At 48.6% G+C, this 20,788-nt stretch overlaps 1 protein-coding gene across 1 annotated transcript in view; it reads left to right on the top strand.

Moving 5' to 3' along the window:
- LOC133628646 (suppressor of cytokine signaling 7-like) overlaps positions 1-20,788 on the top strand; it is a 77,288-nt gene that overhangs the window by 29,066 nt on the left and 27,434 nt on the right. Inside the window, exons 3-6 of the mRNA XM_062017055.1 lie at positions 14,878-14,982; positions 15,739-15,840; positions 17,440-17,570; positions 17,997-18,165. Of these exons, the coding sequence (XP_061873039.1) occupies positions 14,878-14,982; positions 15,739-15,840; positions 17,440-17,570; positions 17,997-18,165 (507 nt within the window). The remainder of the gene's footprint in view (positions 1-14,877; positions 14,983-15,738; positions 15,841-17,439; positions 17,571-17,996; positions 18,166-20,788) is intronic.

The raw sequence follows: 20,788 nt of genomic DNA, 5'->3' as shown, positions 1-20,788 counted from the left end.
AAATCACAGCTGGCAAACAGACCCTGGGAGCAGCATGGAAGGAGGCCACCTGCCAGACTCCCAGACCACAAACAGTTAAGGAGCTCCGTACTTTCCTGGGAATGACAGGTTGGTTTCAGTTATGGATTTATAATTATGGACTTTTGGTGAACAGCACCCAGGATAAGCTGTTCCATCACCTTTCCAGGGATGGAGGTCAGGCTGACTGGTCTATAGTTACCTGGCTCCTCCTTCTTGCCCTTTTTGAAGGCTGGAGCGACATTTGCTTTCCTCCAGCCCTCAGGCACCTCTCCTGTTTTTCAGGACTTACTGAAGATGATGGAGAGCGGTTTAGTAATGTCTTCTGCCAGCTCACTCAGCACCTGTGGTGTGCATCACATCGGGGCCCATGGATTTATGGGCATCCAGGCTGCTCAAATTATCCTTAATCCAATCCTCATCAACCAAACAAAACTCCTCCTTTAACGTGACTTCCTCTGGAGTCTGGGGCTCCTGAGGACAGTCTCCAGCAGTACAGACAGAGGCAAAGAAGTCATTCAGTAACTGTGCCTTCTCCATATCCTCTGTCACCAGGGCATCCTGCCTCATTCAACAGCAGGCCTACATTGCCTCTAGCATTAGTTTTGTCTGCAATGTATTTGAAAAAGCCCTTCTTGTTGTCCTTGACCTTCCTTGCAAGGTACAACTCCAACATGGCAGAGGTGGGATTCAAACCCACGCCATTTAAATGACTGGAGCCTAAATCCAGCACCTTAGACCACTCAACCATACTACTGCCTTAAAAGAAGCTGCAGAGGAGAACCTAGAGTTGACAAGGTTTTGTTTTAATTTGGGTAGCTGATTTGATCAATTGTTTGCTTATCCTGTAAACTGATTTTAACATTACTTACATCAGTTTTTGCCAGTTGGTGGAATAGTTGCAGTGCCCTCACAGGAGTCTTCCCTTTGCAGAAGACCATGGAAACGTCCCCACCCAGAGTGAATATCTGGATCTTGTGTTGGTTTGTTGTTGACTTCTCCAGTTTTACACTGCTGAGGTCCCTCTTTCTTTAATGGCCACTGTATAGGGGATTTTTGGAGACTGGGGCCACCAAAGTGAAACAGAACTCCAGTGTCTGGGCTACCTTGCATGAATTTCTTGATTTGCTTTCAAGTTAGTGTGTGGGGAGAGCAAAGGTCTTTGGGGAGGTTGTTCTTGACTTTCCTGACCTCTCCTCAGGCTCCATAAGTCCATCACTGCCTGCCACTGCAGCTCCTGGTTGTTGTTGGGTTCGTGTTTGTACCAGATGAATGAAGCTCAGCCACTTGCTTTTCAAGGCATGGAAATGAAAGAGTATGAAAGAGTGGAAATGAAAGAGAAAGGCTGTGTGCATGGCTATGTGCATGGGTGTGTGCTCATGCCCTGAAGTGCCCCAAGGAGAAGGAACCTCAGATAATTACTAACCCTAAATATTCCTCTTAACATCACTTATAAATAGGCAGAACTTTAAAGGCAGAAGGAAGCTGTCCTGGTTTAAGCCCATCCAGGGACAAAAGACCATAATTAGACTCAAGTACCAAAGACTTGAGAATTGCCAAAGGGCAGGGAGGGTTTAATTGCCGCTTATGGTCCCAGACAAACCAGACCAGGCTACTCAGCTTGGGGAAGAAAACAGGAAATAATTTAATCCAATACCAACTAAAGCATAACCATAAAACCCCCAAACGTAACAAACAGAAAACAACACAGAGTGGTACAATGATGAAGAGCACAACCAGCCCTTTAAGACCACCTTCTCCCCACCCCTCCCCTCTTCCCGGGCTCAGAGCCCTGATCCCAGTGTCTTTATCTCCTCCCCCGCTGAATGGCTCAGAGGGGCAGGGAGTGGGGGTTTCAGTCAGTCTATTCTGGATGGCTCCCGCTGTTTGCCTCTGCACGGGCTGCTCTGACGGGCGTTCATCCCAAGGGCTGCAGCTCCTCTTTGCCTCCTATGTGTGTCTCTGTGGCCCACAGGCACTGCACGGCCTGTGCTATGGCCCCTCCTCACAGTCTCCTGCCCATCCAGGTGCATTCACCTGGAGCTGCTGGTGCCTCTCAGTCCTGCCATTGCCCTCCATGGGTTGCAGGGGCACAGCTGTGTTCTTGCCATGTGTTGCAGAGGGGTCTCTGGTCTGTCGCTCCTCCTTCCTTCCTCCTTCTCTGACTGTGGGGTCCGCATGATCACCTCCATCTTGTACCACTCTTACACCTCCTCTCACACACTTCAAATTCCCATCCTTAAATAGTGCTGGCAGAGGCGCCAGATTGGCCCAGCAGGGCCAGAGGTGGGTCTGAACCCAAAAGCCAGGGGAAAGTCTGAGAACTCTTCACTGGGCCTGCACTGCAGCCCCTGTTACCAAGCAAAAGTGGCTCCTCACAAACCATGACAGAAGCTGAGTGAATATTGTCATGTGTTCTTGGGTGCTTACAAGGGGTGGGTGACACTGCGCATGGTATCTGGAGCAGAAGAGGAGTTCCCTGCTCACAGGAATTGAAATCTAAGGCAGCTAGATTGTGTTGTCCTTGAGAACATGGTTCATCAGAGCCTCACGAGACTGATTTTTTTTTTTTTGGGGGGGGGAAAGCCTTGGCTGTGGTAGGTCTCTTTTTGGGATTTAGTTCTTTCTCCTTTTGACTCTCTATCGGTCTAGTACTAAGGCTGATGCTTTGATCCTGAATTGATGGTGTAATTTCTCTTCTCTTGTAGTGGTGCAAGCTATATTCATTCAAAGACGCAGAGAAGCTAGGTAATGCACATGCAGAGACATACAGGGGCAACATAGTACAACCTCAGCTCCAAACTAAACTTCCCCTGGGGCAACTTGTGCCCATTTCCTCTTGCCCTGTCATTCATTACTGGAGAGAGGAGACCGACCCCCACCTCACCACAACCTCCTGTCAGGGAGCTGCAGAGATTGCTCATTTCTCCCCTCAGCCTCTTCTTCAGGCTGAATACTCCCATTCCCTCAGCTACTCCCCATCAGACTTGTGCTCCAGCCCCTTCCCCATCTCTGTTGCCTGGCTCTGGCCACACTCCAGCCCCTCAGTGTCCCTCTGGCAGTGAGGGGCCCAACACTGAACACAGCACTCGAGCTGCAGCCTCACCAGGGCCCAGCATAGGGGCCCTGCCCTAGTCCTGCTGGTCACACCAGTGCTGATATAAGCCAGGATGCCCTTGGCCTTCTTGGGTACCTGGGCACGCTGCTGGCTCATGTTCAGCCACTGTCTATCAAACCCCTAGGCCCTTTCCCTCCAGCAGCTTCCCAGCCCCTGTACCCCAGCCTGGAGCATTGCCTGGGGTTGATCTGACCGAAGTGCAGGACCCAGCACTTGGCCTTGTTGAACCTCACACATTGGGCCTGGCCAGATGGGAAAACAAGGGCTCTGGTTCAGACTGAGCCCATCAGGAGCCAGACCTGGGCTCACATCCCAGCTGGAGATGTTAAACACCACTCATCTGCACTGGTACTCAGACCTGGAAAGGCAACAGATTGACTTTGAAAACACTCTGCATCCATGTAAAGACCTTGTGCTAAGGAGAAGGGGCATCCACATCAGAGATACCCAGTAGGTATTTCAGAGCAGGCTTCCCCAGCAGCATCACAGGCTCTGCAGCACCAACCTGTGACAGGAAAACTAGAGGAAGCAGCTCTGTAGGGTGTCCAGCACCCACAGCTTTCTACAGGGTGGACAGCAACCAGCAATACAGGGCATACAGACAGCCCACAACATTTAAATCACGCTTCCTCTCCCCATAGCTATGTCTGGTGGACCCTACTCTCTGCCATGGACCAGTCTAAGAGCAATGATCTGGGTTAGCACCTGCAAAACATCCAGGATGAGCAAGCACAGAAATATGTAATAATTCTTGGGAATCTCAGATCTGAACTTGCCCTCAGAAGCAGCCAGTAGATGCCAAGGAAAAAGCACAAACACCAGCCTCTCCTGCCAGCCTAAAAAAAGATAAATTCTAGTTTCTTCCTCTCATCTACCTGAAACCTGAAGCTAAATCATTTACCTCTTTAACATTCCTTGTGTAACACACTCAGCACAAGGCAGCCAGGCCTGGGGGGAAGCAGAGGGCTGCCAACACAGACCCCAGCACTGCATACAAAAATGAAACCCTCCATGTAGTGCCATGTCTGGGAGTGCTACTCTGGGGAAGGTGGCAGCACCAACCTCCATCCGTGTAGTGAGAGGGACAGCTTGAGGAACGGGAAGGACACCTGGCTAAGAAAGCTCTGAGAATGAACGTATCAAAGCTCCAAAAGAAGAAATAAGAGCAGCAAGAAGTTTGCTCCAAAGTTCAAGCATGAAAAAGTATCCACTGCATGGGTGGCCCCACATCTCCAGCTGCCAGAGCTTCTTGTCAATTCTGTATGGAAACGGTGATGAAAATCCTTACACAGAAGTCAGGGAGAGGGGAACTGGCTCATGACAGGCTGGAATTAATGCTGGGGCATCTTTCCAGAGGGGTTCAAGATCAGGAATGGTGCCAGGCTTTGCTAGCAGAGGTGGAAGACAACAATGGCAGCACCCCTGGGGGAAGGACAAAGAAAGTGTTGTAGTGGTGCAAGCTATATTCATTCAAAGACGCAGAGAAGCTAGGTAATACACATGCAGAGACATACAGGGGCAACATAGTACAACCAACAGAGTTGACTCAAAGCCACCCTTCCTTTGCTAGCTACTTCCTTACATGCTGCTTCCACCCATGTGCTCACCCAGGGCCCAATTGATTAACTCAAAGCACCTGTTTCTGATAATTGGAAGTAGCTTGCCAGCTGCATTAACTTGTCCCTACCATCTTTATTCAAGCTGGCTGGTCCAAATCACATTTGTGCCTACAATTCCCCCCTTTTTCTTTTTGGACCAGCCAGCCTTCAGCAACACATTTCAAAATTAAAGGTACATGAAGAAAACATAAATATTTTTACCCATGCCCATGACTTTAGAACAAAAGGCCAATAACAGCTACATCGCTGAACAATACAATACAGAAATCCATAAACTCAAAATAAACATAAGCTGATATATGTTGCTAGGAGGGACGCACACTGGCAGGAAGGGATGAGTTCTCTGTAACTCCACTGATATTTCTGTTTCCTGAATGTAGTTTCAGACTTTTCTTCAACTTCTTCAGCATGCTGATCTGTGAGCATTATCTGTAAGATGGAAGTATCTCTTCATCCGTAGAAAACACACCATTTTGGCTTTCAAGTTTCCAGTGGCTGTCTTGTTAAGTTCTTCAATTCTTTTAATGCGATACTGATTGCTGGAGGAATTTGCAGCGGCATATGTGGTGCCACAGTTGACAGGGTTTACATTTTAATAGGGTGATGGATTGAGGGTGGATCACTTGGTTCTTTCCTCAAGATTGTTTTTTCCATTGGTCTTACAGCTATTAAGTCCTTTCTGTTGATGTGGCTTGATCCATTTTGCCGGAATCCACCGGGGACCTTGATCTGTGATGACACAAGCATAGCCTCTTCCCCACGTTAACAGATCTGCAGGTCCTTGCCACTCTCCAGTAGTGGGATTCTTATACCAAACTTTAGGTTTGTCAGTAAAATCCAAATCCCGACTCATTTGGGCAAAGTGTGTTAATGCCAGTGCTTCATTCCAGTTTGCCACAATTCTGAGATGATTCATTGTATAAAGGGCTTTCATTAGTCTGTCTTGAGGGCTCACCCCCTCTTCCCCCATTTTTTGTTTTTCCAGCAGTCCTTTTAAGGTTTGATGTGTACGTTCAATAATGGCTTGACCGGTGGAATTTCCTGGGATTCCAGTAGTATGTTTAACACCCCATAAGTTCAGAAACTTACATGTTCTACTGGCTATATATCCCAAGCCATTATCAATTTTTCTCTCTCATGGAACACCAAGGACTGCAAAGCAACTCCTCCAATGTCTTATGGCATCTTGAGCACCGTCGCTTGTTAAGGCTGTGGCCCAAACCATGGCTGAATAGGTATCAATGGTGACATGTATTCATTTAAATCGTCCAAAGGGAGCACAGACTGTGATATCCAATTGCCATATTCCTAATGATGCCAGAGCCCTGGGATTGACTCCTACTCCTAGGCCAATTTGATTCTGGCATGCAGGGCATGTGGAAACGATACCCTGAGCATCCCATATGGTCAGGTCAAACTGCTTTGCCAGCATTTTCGCACCTTGGTGATCTTCAGGCTTGAGAAAATATGTCAATTATTGGCCCCATAGGTATCAATAAAGGAGCTGCTACTATTTCAACAATTTCATTGCCAACTGATAGGCCATCTTTTAAGCCCGAATGGCTTCGAATATGCCCAATATAGTAAGCAGTTTGACGTTCATTTATCTGATGCCAGAGCCGCAGAAATAAGTGATACAGATTCTGATTAGAGATTTCTTTCAACAACGCTCTCTCTAATCGAGTGACGTCATCGACCACATAGAGGGAATCAGAGATGATGTTTAATGGGACGTCTGGCCATTTCTCGAAAGTTCTAACTACAGCCATTAAGTCCAACAGTTGAACTGAGCTGCCTGGATAGTGAACAGTTAGGCTTTGCCACTTTTCATTCTCCCACCAAACCACTCCTGCTTTGGCTTGGATCTTACTTGCATCAGTGAATACAGTCAGGCCTTTAACAGGTACTGCTGATCTCAACGGCCGGTCTTCCATTTGAAAGTTAACAGAAAACTATTTATGGGCTGGATAATGATTATTTATAGCTCCTGGACATGACAATAAGGCCCACTGTAATTCATCAGATTGTTGCAGTGCCCACTTCAAGAATTCATCTGTGAGAGGAACGAAAATGACGTCTGCCTCAATCCCTGCTATTTCCAGCAGACATTTTCTGGCCTTAACTATTATTTTTGCAATTGCCTCTAGTCTCATGCTGATTGGGGTTTTTTTTGCCAATTATATGGCAAAAATATCCACTCCAAGATCCTCAATGGGTCTTTTGCTACTGAGTCCCATTGCATCAAGACTGCCCTTACATGCTGGTTTTGACTTATCACAGCAATGTTAATTGACAAGTCAGGATCATATCGGTGACTGTAGTTATTGACTCTCGTTTCCTGTCTTTTCTATTGCTTGGATTTGCTGCCGGGACAGTTTCCGTGCACTATCAGCCTCTACTGAGCCCTTTAACAAAGGCACTAGTGGCGCAAGATCCTCATTTGTGATACCCCATGTGGTTCGTACCCATTGGATATCACCCATTAGCTTTTGAACGTCTGTTAAATTAGCAATTTCTGTTTTAATTGCCACCTTCTGAGGGTAAATGCGCGCATCGGTGATAATATTACCTAAATATTTCCAAGAGGCGTGCATTTGTACCTTCTCTGGCATGATCATCAACCCAGAGATGCTCAACTGTCGCTTCACTTCTTGTAGAATGCGATGCTGGTCCAGGTCTTTTCCTGCAATCAGGATATCATCCATATAATGGTAAAATAAGACACGAGGGTATATTTTGCGCAGAGGTGCCAGCGCCCAGGCAACATAAGTTTGACAAATAGTTGGCGAGTTCTTCATTCCCTGAGGTAAAACAGTCCATTGCTATCGTTTTGCTGGCTCTTGTTTGTTAAGCGATGGTACTGTAAAAGCAAACTTCTCACTGTCATCCTCATGTAGGGAAATTGGGAAAAAACAGTCCTTTAGGTCAATCACCAACAGGGGCCATTCTTTTGGAAGCATTGCAGGAGAGGGTAATCCTGGCTGTAAAGCACCCATGTCCTGCATCACTGCATTAACAGCTCTTAAATCATGTAACAGCCGCCATTTCCCTGATTTTTTAGGGATAGTAAAAATTGGTGTATTCCATGGACTAGTGGATAGCTTCATATGACCTTTTTCATTTTAAACAGCGGTAAACAAAGCAGAGGCAAGGCTCGTTTATTCGCAGCTGTGCAGCCGATTGAGGTAATCCGGGGGTTCCTGGAGCACGGGGAGTGGAGGATAAGCGAGGAGAGCCGCCAGGACCAGGCAGCTCTTGTGAGGGGGACGGTCTTGCCGGGAGGCAGAGCCGCAGCAACCGCGGGGGATTTAAACGTCCCCCAGGGAGCGTGAGCGACCAGGAGCGCTGAACAGGGAGTGGTGCAGCAGTTTGCGCGGCAGTTCCCGCAGGCAGGGCGAGCAAGGAACAACCCTGCGGCCCTTTTAGAGAAGCAGAAATCAGAGAAGTGCCCCAGCTTCAACCTAGCAAAATTGTGAGCACTCGCCTTAGGACTAAAGCCAAGGCTCAGGTGGACAAAACCCAGGTGAAGGTCAATGCATCCACCCAGACTGAGCCGGCTAGTAGAGAAGCTTCGATCCAGGTGGAGTGCAGGGAGTGTTTAGACTGCTTAGGGACCTATGCCTCTGAGGCAAAAATGTGTCATAGGTGCCCTCAAGTTCAAGAACTGCAGCGCCTGGTGAAAGAGCTGCAGGAACCTGTGAGTAGGCTCTGTAGTATTAGAGGGAAAGAAGTGGAGATAGATGGAGGCTTCCACAATCAGGTGCAAGCCTCCAGTGAATCCAATAAGTCATGGACCCTTGGTTACAAAAAAAAAGAAAGGCAAAGGCTCATCTTCAAAGCCCTCCTTCTAGAGTGCCCACTACAAATAAGTATGAGGCACTGGCGACAAGGGACTTCAACGAGCAAGCTCCAAGAGGGGAAAACCCACTAAACAACTCATCACCTGCAGTAGGTAATGGATATCGCAGGAAGAGGCGACGGGTGTTTGTTGTGGGTGACTCGCTGCTAAGGGGCACTGAGAGACCCATGTGTGGAGCAGGTAGGGAGTCAAGAGAGGTGTGCTGCCTGCCTGGAGCCTCCTATTTGTGTTCCATGTAGGTATGAAGGATGTCATGAGGCATGACATCTCCAGGATTCAGATGGATTTTAAATCCTTGGGTGAGCAGGTAAAAGGTAGAGGGGCCTAGGTTATTTTCTCCTCTATCCTGTTCACTGGTGATAAAGGAGTTTGTAATGGAAAAAACAGCCAAGTGAACTCCTGGCTGAGAGGCTGGTGCCGGCGGGAAGGCTTTGGGTACTTTGATAACGGATCCTTCCTTGGGACTACAGCTTCATAAGACGGGATGGGATTCATCTCTCCCGTAAAGGCACTGGATTATTTGGGAGTAGACTAGCAAATTTAATAAAGAGGGCTTTAAACTAAGGGACTTGGGGGGTGGGGGAAGAAGCAAAACAGAACAAGCTGTCCCCGCTAGCTGGGAAACAGGGAAGGACAAGGAACACAATGATAAGTGCCCTTCATCCGCACACTGTGCTGAGATGCAGAAGTCTGACCACCCCGAGAAAGAGCCAAACCGGGGAGGAACCTCCTGCACCCGCCCAGGGAAACCTGTGTGTTTGAGTAAGCCCCCGCGCTGCCTCTACACCAATGCACACAGCCTGGGGAATAAGCAGGAGGAAATGGAGATGTGGGTGCGGATGAGGGGCTACGACCTCATTGTGGTCACAGAGACGTGGTGGGACAGCTGCCATGGCTGGAGCACAGCCATGGAGGGTTATGTATTGTTCAGGAAAGACAGACTGACAAGGCGTGGAGGTGGAGTTGCTCTCTATTTGAGGGAGCAATTAACGTGTACTGAACTGTGCCTGGGTGGGGATGAGGAGAGAGTAGAGTGCTTATGGGTAAAAATTAATGGGCAGGGCAAGGCAGGTGATATTGTTGTAGGGGTCCGCTACAGGCCACCTGATCAGGAGGAGGATGTGGATGAGGCCTTCGACAAACAGCTGGGAGCTGCTTCACGATCACAGTCCCCGGTCCTCATGGGGGACTTCAACCACCCTGATATTTGCTGGGATAGCCACACAGCCACGCACACGCAGTCCAGGAGGTTCCTAGAGATTGTTGACGACAACTTCCTGTCACAGATGATCGAGGAACCAACAAGGAGGGGTGTGCTGCTGGACCTGGTACTGACGAATAGAGAGGGCCTGGTTGGGAATGTGAAGGTTGGAGGCAACCTCGGCTGCAGTGACCATGAGATGGTAGAGTTCAAGATCCTGTGTGGAAGAGGCAGGACACAAAGCAGGACCGTGACCCTGGATTTCAGGCGAGCCGACTTTGGCCTCTTCAAAGATCTACGACTTCAGCAAGGCTTTTGACACTGTCTCCCACAACATCCTCATCAGAAAACTCAGACATTGTGGCTTGGATGAGTGGACAGTGAGGTGGATCGAGAGCTGGCTGAATGACAGAGCCCAGAGGGTGGTGATCAATGGCACAGACTTGAGTTGGAGGCCTGTGGCCAGTGGAGTTCCACAGGGATCGATTCTGGGGCCAGTCTTGTTCAACATGTTCATCAACCACCTGGATGAGGGGACAGAGAGTACCCTCAGCAAGTTCCCTGATGACACCAAACTGGGAGGACTGGCTGATTCCCCAGAAGGCTGTGCTGCCATTCAGCGGGATCTCGACTGGCTTGAGAATTGGGCAGAGAGGAAGCTCATGAGGTTCAACAAGGACAAGTGCAGAGTCCTTCATCTGGGAAGGAACAACCCCATGCACCAGGACAGGCTGGGGGTCGAACTGCTGAAGAGCAGCTCTGCAGAGAGAGACCTGGGAGTCCTGATTGATAATAAACTAAATATGAGCCAGCAATGTGCCCTCCGTAGCCAAGAAGGCCAATGGCATTCTGGGATGCATCAAGAAAAGTGTGACCAGCAGGTCAAAGGAGGTTCTTCTCCCCCTCTACTCTGCCCTGGTGAGGCTTCATCTGGAGTCCTGTGTCCAGTTCTGGGCTCCTCAGCTCAAGAGGGACAGGGAACTGCTGCGGAGAGTCCAGCGCAGGGCCACCATGATGATCAAGGGTATAGAACATCTTTCATACAAGGAAAGGCTGCGGGAACTGGGGCTGTTTAGTCTGGAGAAGAGGAGATTGAGGGGTGATCTTATTAACATTTATAAAAATCTAAAGGGCGCGTGTCAGGCGCTTGGGACATCCCTCTTTTCTATAGTAGATAGTAACAGGACAAGGGGTGATGGGATGAAGCTACAACACAAAAAGTTCCACTTAAACATAAGAAAAAACTATTTCACCGTGAGAGTGACGGAGCCCTGGCCCATGCTGCCCAGAGGGGTTGTGGAGGCTCCTTCCTTGGAGGTCTTCAAGACCCGTCTGGACATGTTCCTATGCGACCTGATCTAGGTTGACCTGCTTCTGCAGGGGGGTTGGACTAGATGATCTCTAAAGGTCCCTTCCAACCCCTATGATTCTATGATTCTAATTGTTCATTTACTAATTCATTAATCTGGGCAAGCTTTTCTTTGCTCAGCAGCCATTGATCAATCCAAACTGGTTTATCTGTAAGCCAGTTTAACTTCAGGATTGGTTGCCCATCAATGGCTGCCATTAAAAATTTCCATTTGACAAACGAAAGCCCATTTGGCTTAAGGCGTCTCTACCTAAAAGCCAAACTGAAGTGTTCATTACATAGGGTCTAATTTGTACACATCTATTCTCTTCGTCCTGTATCCATACCGAAATCAGGTCTCTGCTAATTTTTGGCATCTGTGTGCCTCCTACTCTGGCAACAGGGGTGTCTAAATTCTCTAAAGGCCAGCTTTTTGGCCAATAGGATAATGGAACAATGGTAACATCTGCTCCCGTATCCAGTAACGTATTGTACCCAACCATGTGTTCCCCAGTTGGATGTTGGAATACAACCGTCTGAGTGGGCTTGGCCTGCGAAAGTGGCATTGCCAGTCTTACCGCAGGTACTCCAGTGGATCCAAAACCACCGTCTCGGCGCTTACAACTTCCTGCAAATGGAACTTTAGCTCTGAAAGGAACTAGTTGAAAGGTATATAAACTGGTGTCTGCCAAACTTTAACCATTATTCCATAATCCACATCAATAACACTGGGGAGCACAAAAATACCCTGTCAAGAGGATGATGATCATCCTAAAAGCAGAGCACTTAAACCATGACCCAGGGGTCCATGAGCATTGGATGGGATAAGCTTATGTCTGTATTGTGGATGGTTACATCTACTGCTGTTTCCACATCCACTCCTGCGCTTCCTGCAGTGGCTGATCTGAGGCCATTCAGGCAGCCATTGGTGTTGAAGGGCGTTTTTGTGTCATCGCGTTCGCCCTTTTTGCGCTCGTTAACCCGTTTCCCTTAGGCGTTACGTGTCTGGCCACTCGAGAGCAGCACTCAGTGGCTCTATGGCCAAACTGATTACATCTGTAACAATTGCCATTAAATCTGCTGTTGGACCCCGATGGTCTGGTGGAGCTGTTTGTCCATACCAGTGGTCTGGATTGACATTGATTTTTCACGTCCTATTTTTCCACAGTTAAAGCATTTTGGCCTCCAATTTCCTTTGTGCTGTTGAACTAATGGTTTCAATGCTGTGTCCATGGCTTCAGCTAAATGTGCTGATGATCCTACCCGAGAGCAGGCTTCTATCATGTCGACCAAAGTTGCCGTCCACAGGAGAGCCTGCAGGATCTTTTTGCAATCATGGTTAGCGTTAGCAACTGCCAAGCACAATCTCATTTCCGCTTTTACTTCAGCCGACATGTTTCATATATGATCCAGAGCTGCTCTTAGACGGTCTAAAAAGGTCATAAAAGGCTCATTGGGCTTCTGTATAATGGTTGTGTATGAGGGAACTGGCACTCCCATGTCGGGGACAATCTTAAACGCTTGACGAGCCAGTGTCTGTGTTTGCTGCAAAATAGCTTCATGCAGTCGGGCTTGAACCTGAGGGTCAGCAAACGGTCCTTTTCCTAACATCTTATCTGCTGTGATGACTCGCCGCGGATCTCCTTGTTGCAAGTCCATATTTTCTACTACTGCCACATCGACTCTTTTTTCCCATTCAGACTCCCATAGTAATACCTGAGTGGGCTTCAGGAAGGTTTCTGCTAGCTTCCGGCAGTCAAATGGAGTCATTAATCCGCTGGCGAAAATATGATCCAATAACGTTTGAACATATGGGTTGGACAAGCCATATTGCATTACAGCTTTCTGGCCTTCCCTTACCAACTTCCAATCCAAAGGTGCCCATTGTCATTTTCTTTGTGCTACTATTACTGGAAAGGCTTGTGGAATAAATTCTCCTTCGATTACTGCATTGCGTATGAGGCCTCTCAACTTCTTAGCCACATCATAGTCATCTTGGCTGGGGGTCTCTGAGCACCTGTGGGGGTGAAACTTTAATCTCTGGTTTAGTTAATTCATTAATCCATTCCAACAGTTGATTAGCTGTTGCTTTTGGCTTTTCCATCAGTTCCTCCAAATGGGCCAAAGTCTGTTTCATATCTTCTCTGTGCCTTATTAATTCTTCCTATAACAATTGTCTTTGTTGATCTTCCCCTTCACTAGATGTTGGGGGTGATGATGGAAGAGGAATACACTCAGGGTTGATGAGCTCAGGGGCAATGGCAGATCCATAGTGTCATGGGCAAAACGTACCTTTTGTTCTCTGCCAGGTACTCCCTCAGGCATAGTAGCAGGATGGGACGGTGCAAGATGATGAAGGGTGGGTGGGAGGGGAGGAGAAACAGTGTGGGCATTCGGCTTCTGAAACGGTGCTCTAGGGGGTTCTGGGGGAGGTGGGCTCATATCCATGCTCTCCTCCTCTAGAGGTGGAGCTGAGGGTATTATGACATTGTCACTTCCAAAGAATCTCTTGGTATTTTCTTCTAGAGGTGGAGCTGGTGGCACTATAAAGTCACCACTTCCAAAGAACCTTTTAGCGTCTACTGGGAACACAGATGGTACAGCATTTTCTGCTTTCATGGCAGCAGCTGTAGCACACTCAGCTTCTAGCTGTTGTAGAATGGATGATACCAGTTTACACAGGCCAATAGCATTATTCAACATGTCTCCTAGATTTTCCCAATGTCCCTTTTCATATACTTCCTTTGGGAAAGCAAAGAAACCTATCTCCTGTCCCCATTTTACAAGTCTTAACAAATCCTTTCATAGTTGAATCCTTTCTCAGCAAGGATATGCTGGAGGGTGTCAATAGGATTTTCCTCTTTGCTCATCATTTTTCCCATTATACTGTAGGCACAGATGTAGCTTGGACCAGCCAGCTTGAATAAAGATGGTAGGGACAAGTTAATGCAGCTGGCATGCTACTTCAGAAACAGGTGCTGCAAGTTAATCAATTGGGCCCTGGGTGATCTCATGGGCCGAAGCAGCATATAAGGAGGTAGCTAGCAAAGGAAGGGTGGCTTTGAGTCAACTCTGGTGGTTGTACTATGTTGTCTGTGTATGTCTCTGCACGTGCATTACTTAGACTCTCTACATCTTCGAGTGAATATTCCTTGCACCACTACAACATTATACCAGTTTGCTGGTCCAAGTCACATTTGTGCCTACACTCTCCTGTAATTTTTTAGACTAATTTTAAGCTTTTCTGGCTTCAAGTTAGACAGCTTACATCAGTATTTTTCCAAGCAGTATTCTGGATCTAAAGCCTTTTGGCTTCAGTGAGTTCCAGTTATTTATTGTAAAAGTTTTTCCAGCTCCCTCTTATTAATTTTAAGAGCTGGTATCCTCATAGCCTTGTGGGATAAAAGGTATTTCTGTTTGATCATCTAAGGCATTTGTAGACAAACTCAGACTGGCATTAATAGGTATGTTACCTCAGATTACTGTACCATCTGGTGCCACACAGGCTTGCAAAACCATTTCCCAGGCATTATATAAAGAGCTGGCACTGTGCATCATGGATGGGCTCTGCTTGGTATGTGAAGAGGTTTCGCAGTACCTTCCTTCCTCACCTCCTCCTGCTGCTGGGCTTAGGCAGGGTTACTGCCCTTTCCCCTCTCCCCCACCTCCCAGCAGAAGGTACAATACTAATGGTCTTACTCCCCCAACCTTCAGGTGAAACGATGTCACTAGTGGATGTGGACATCTCTCAGCGAGGACCGACCACCCCTCACCCTCCGACTCCACCACCTCCACCACGAAGAAGCCTCAGCCTGCTAGGTTAGTCCTGGGAGCATCCTTTGCTGCGTGTCCCTCTGGGAGCGTGTCCTTGCAGGGATGGCAGCAGAGCATCAGGACGGTCTCCTCATCTGACCTCATAACGTGCCTGCTCACCCTTCCCTGGCAGAGGGTTTTTTTTTTTTTCCTATTGGAAAGCTTCGGTGTTTATGTTAGATCAACTAGGATGGGAGGGTGGTGGTAGAGCAGTGTGAGGAGGGAGGTAACGTGCCTGTTTCATAGCGTTTCTGCTGCTTTTGGAAACTTTTTCCCCTTTCTACCCATGGCCCAGTGAGGCCGAGTCCTTTCTGTGCTCTCTAGACAGTGGAAGTGGAGGCTTCTCGAGAGGCTGCTGCACCAGGAGTTTGGCTTGGCTGCTACATCTTCCTCTGGAGGAGATTCCTCTGAGCAGGAGTAGCTCAGGCTGGGTGAAATCACCTCAGCGAGCAGCACTTTACATCCTGTGTGCAGGGTCTATGAAATCTGTAAAGGCCCATCTTGTGCCACAGGCAGCATGTGAAAGGCTTACTGGGCTAGAGAACGGCCTACTTCAGGAGCACATGTGAGCGCATGTGTGTGTGAGCCTCTCTGCTGGTGTGAAGCAGCAGCTCAGAAGCTAGAGGAGGACAGTGAGGTGCTGTGGGGAGGCTCCCATCGCACCTCTCCAGGCAACAACCAGGTTGTTTGGTCTGTGTTGTCAGCACAGAGTTCACTCACTTTACTGTTTTCTGAATCTTTCTTGCCTCTGTTCTCTCCTAGATGATATCAGTGGGACGCTGCCTACATCTGTTCTAGTGGGTCCAATGGGCTCCTCCCTGCAGTCGTTCCCTCTGCCTCCACCTCCTCCGCCCCATGCCCCAGGTCAGCTTAGCTTTAGCTGTAAGGCTCTGGCTTTCCCTTCAGTGATCTGGACTTTGGGGGTTTTTGTGGTAAATTTGAAGACTGCACTTGGGGCTTTAACAGCAAGGGTGCTGCTTGTGTTGCCTGCTCAGGGACGTATGCTAGGACACTGTTGTGCCAGGGCTCTGGTTTCCCTGCAGCATGACTCTCATTGCCCATGATAGTTTTGCTGAAGCTTGTGATTGCAGCAGCTTTATCCTCGGTTCAGCATCTCCCATTTTCCCTGGTTCCTCTGGGTTCAGCAGAAGCACAACTCAGTTTGATTTGTGCTGTGGCTAATAATGTGTTAGTGAGTGTTAGCAATGTCAGAGCAAAGCTGTGGGAGGGGGCTTCAGCACAGGAGCCTCAGCTCTGGCAGCCAGCCCAGTGTGCAGTCCAGCTGAACAGCACACAAGGATGCTGCCTGTGCATTCATCCTTTTGCTTTTGGTATTCTTCACAGCCCAGAGGGCTTTAACTACCCCTCTTTCAGGATGTATGTTCATTCCTTCCAGCCTGTGCCACCTGACACTTCTCCTGCCCTCCCTCTGAACTGGCATAAGGTGAATATAAGGTGAAATAGCAAGTGAAATCACCAAGTTAGTTGCTTGGGAAGAGCCCATGGTGTCCTTCACAAGGATGTTGTGCTTCCACACTCAGCCCAGCTTCCTCCCCTACATGGCTGCAGCTCTGCTCTTCCTGCCCTGACCTCTTGAGCTGTGTGAGGGGAACAGGGTGGCTTATCCTAGGGGTGAGCTCACAGTGGGTGAGCCTTGGATGGGGCGGCTCATTAAAAAGAGTGTGGGCAACAGATCAAGGGAAGTTCTCCTCCCCCTCTACTCTGCCCTGGTGAGGCCTCATCTGGAGTCCTGTGTCCAGTTCTGGGCTCCCCAGCTCAAGAGGGACAGGGAACTGCTGGAGAGAGTCCAGTGCAGGGCCACCAAGATGATCAGGGGACTGGAGCATCTTCCTTCTGAGGAAAGGCTGTGGGATGTGGGGCTGTTCAGCCTGGAGAAGAGAAGGCCGAGGGGGAATCTCATTAACACCTAAAGGGTGGGTGTCAGGAGGTTGGGATGACACTTTTTTCTGTTGTCTCCAGTGACAGGACAAGGGGTAATGGGCATAAACTGGAACACAAATAGTTAAACACTTAAACATAAGGAGAAACTTTTTTGGTGTTGAGGTGAGGGACCCTGGCCCAGGCTGCCCAGGAAGGGTATGGAGGCTCCTTCTCAGGAGGTTTCCAAACCCACGTGGACATGTTCCTGTGCCCCCTTATGGAGGGGAACCTGCTTTAGCAGGGGGTTGGGCTGGATGAGCTCTGCAGGGCCCTTCCAGCCCCTACCATTCTGTGATTCTGTATGTGCTCCACACAGCAACAAGCTGGATCTTCCCCCTCCAGTCCTGCCAGAGCCATCTCCTCCCCTGCATCCAGTGCTGGGCACAGGGGCACATGGCAGAGGAGTGGGCTGAATGACCTCTAGAGATCCCTTCCAACCCCCACCATTCTGTGCGATTCTGTGATCCTCGGGGTGAGCTGTCTGTGGGTGACCATGGCCTGGGGCTGTCTCTCCCTCTGCAGATGCTTTCTCCCAGATTGTGCCGCTGCGGGCGATGGAAGTGGTGCCTGGGCAGCCCCACACACACCTGCAGTGCCCTCTCTACCGCCCGGACTCCAGCAGCTTTGCAGCCAGCTTGCGAGAGCTGGAGAAGGTAACATGGGACTGGTGGCAGCAGCCTAGCTTGTGAACCTAGGCTCTGGTTTTGGGGTCTAAATATCCTTTTTACAGAGCTGGGAACATAAGGTTAGGATAGAACCAAGGGGAAAAAACCCAACCTTCTGCCTGTCTCCCAGTGAGATTTTTGAGTCCAGAAAAGCATTTGTTTGTACATGGAAGGGATGACATAATCTCAGCTATTCATTTGCCACTTGTGGGTGGTAAGGGATGTGATGGTGTGCTCTCATCCAGGAGCAATGAGTCCCAGCCACCCGTACTCCCAGGTGGATACAGCCAGGCACTTCTGTTTTGGCACTTAAAAGGAATTAATGAATGACAAGAGACAATTATATTGTGTTTGGTTGCTGATAATATCTTTCTGGCTAGCATCTGCTGATGTCCTGGCTGTCTCTTTTCCTAGTGTGGTTGGTACTGGGGGCCGATGAACTGGGAGGATGCAGAGATGAAGCTGAAGGGGAAGCCAGATGGGTCCTTTCTGGTCCGAGACAGTTCTGACCCCCGTTACATCCTGAGCCTCAGCTTTCGGTCCCAGGGCATCGCCCATCACACCAGGATGGAGCACTACCAAGGTAAGAGCCACAGGGCTTCTGGGGATGCTGCTGGCAGCAGAGGCCTCTGGCTGGGTACCAGTCTGACCCCATGGTCCCTCTGGGCACAGAGCTGGCAGAAGAGGGGGAGCAGCACCAACGTGTCCTTGTTTTTGTGTTGACATTCTGGCAAGAGGCCTGAGGAGCTGCGTTTGACTGCTGCTTGTGCCTTGAGCAGTGATGCTCCTTCTGACTCTGAAAAAATGAGGGATACAAGAGTTGCCTGTGCTCAGATCTTGCTCTGGAATCCTTTGGACACGAAGAAGATGATGATGGCAACGTGTTTGGGATCCTGTGTCGCTGAGATGTGATGTACAGGCAGAGCTGTCATTCGTAGCTATCAGTGCTTCTGAAAATGAAGCTCAGTTTCCTGGGAAATGTGAAGTGGTGTCACAGCTTGTCCCCTTGCTTTGTTTTTCCCCTGCCCCAGGGCTGCACACTGGTTCCCAGGCTGAGGCTTTAGCTCTACTGTGGTGGGGTTTGGTTCTGAGAACTCTCCTCACACTGTTTCTGCCCTTTCTTCCTGCTTCTCACCTCGCCCCGGCTCTTTGTCTGCTCATCTTCACATGGGGCTTTCTGTGTAGAAGCTTTGTGCAGGTGGCTGTCCTCAGCCTGAGTAAAATGCCCAAGAGGCTCAGTGCTTGGGGGGAAGCTGCCCTGTAACTATGACCAAGCTTTAATACCAGCTGCCTCCAGAGCCTTGTAATTAAATGTGCCTGCAAATTATGGGTTCAAAGGCTTCCCAGCCAACCTGCTGCAGAAAATGGTACTTTGCAACTATTCAGAGCAAAGCACACCTTGACTTCCTTCTAGGGACAAAGGTGGCTTGGACCAGCCAGCTTGAATAAAGATGGTAGGGACAAGTTAATGCAGCTGGCAAGCTACTTCCAATTATCAGAAACAGGTGCTGCAAGTTAATCAATTGGGCCCTGGGTGAGCACATGGGCAGAAGCAGCATATAAGGAAGTAGCCAGCAAAGGAAGGGTGGCTTTGAGTCAGCTCTGTTGGTTGTACTTTGTTGTCTCTGTATGTGTATTACCTAGATTCTCTACATCTTTGAAAGAATATTGCTTGCACCACTACAACATTTGGTGACCCTGATGTGATATGCCGAATTGGTTGGATTAAGAACCCTCGGCAGAAAATCATCTGGATTCCTGCTTGAAAAGGCAAGTGACCCGAGCAAACCGGTATAATGGGAAAAATGATGAGCAAAGAGGAAAATCCTATTGACACCTTCCAGCATATCCTTGCTGAGAAAGGATTCAACTATGAAAGAGAGGATTTCTTAAGACTTGTAAGATGGAGACAGGAATTAGGTTGCATCTCCCCCCAAAAATGTGACTTGGACCAGCAAACTGGTATAATGTTGTAGTGGTGCAAGGAATATTCACTCGAAGATGTAGAGAGTCTAAGTAATGCACGTGCAGAGACATACACAGACAACATAGTACAACCACCAGAGTTGACTCAAAGCCACCCTTCCTTTGCTAGCTACCTCCTTATATGCTGCTTCGGCCCATGAGATCACCCAGGGCCCAATTGATTAACTTGCAGCACCTGTTTCTGAAGTAGCATGCCAGCTGCATTAACTTGTCCCTACCATCTTTATTCAAGCTGGCTGGTCCAAGCTACATCTGTGCCTACAGTATAATGGGAAAAATGATGAGCAAAGAGGAAAATCCTATTGACACCCTCCAGCATATCCTTGCTGAGAAAGGATTCAACTATGAAAGGATTTGTTAAGACTTGTAAAATGGGGACAGGAGATAGGTTTCTTTGCTTTCCCAAAGGAAGTATATGAAAAGGGACATTGGGAAAATCTAGGAGACATGTTGAATAATGCTATTGGCCTGTGTAAACTGGTATCATCCATTCTACAACAGCTAGAAGCTGAGTGTGCTACAGCTGCTGCCATGAAAGCAGAAAATGCTGTACCATCTGTGTTCCCAGTAGACGCTAAAAGGTTCTTTGGAAGTGGTGACTTTATAGTGCCACCAGCTCCACCTCTAGAAGAAAATACCAAGAGATTCTTTGGAAGTGACAATGTCATAATACCCTCAGCTCCACCTCTAGAGGAGGAGAGCATGGATATGAGCCCACCTCCCCCAGAACCCCCTAGAGCACCGTTTCAGAAGCCGAATGCCCACACTGTTTCTCCTCCCCTCCCACCCACCCTTCATCATCTTGCACCGTCCCATCCTGCTACTATGCCTGAGGGAGTACCTGGCAGAGAACAAAAGGTACGTTTTGCCCATGACACTATGGATCTGCCATTGCCCCTGAGCTCATCAACCCTGAGTGTATTCCTCTTCCATCATCACCCCCAACATCTAGTGAAGGGGAAGATCAACAAAGACAATTGTTATAGGAAGAATTAATAAGGCACAGAGAAGATATGAAACAGACTTTGGCCCATTTGGAGGAACTGATGGAAAAGCCAAAAGCAACAGCTAATCAACTGTTGGAATGGATTAATGAATTAACTAAACCAGAGATTAAAGTTTCACCCCCACAGGTGCTCAGAGACCCCCAGCCAAGATGACTATGATGTGGCTAAGAAGTTGAGAGGCCTCATACGCAATGCAGTAATCGAAGGAGAATT

The sequence above is a fragment of the Colius striatus genome, chromosome W (genome assembly GCF_028858725.1).
Source record: "Colius striatus isolate bColStr4 chromosome W, bColStr4.1.hap1, whole genome shotgun sequence".
Classification (NCBI taxonomy): Eukaryota; Metazoa; Chordata; class Aves; order Coliiformes; family Coliidae; genus Colius; species Colius striatus.
Note: the sequence above shows the minus strand (reverse complement) of the source record. Positions and strands in the feature narration are given on the sequence as shown.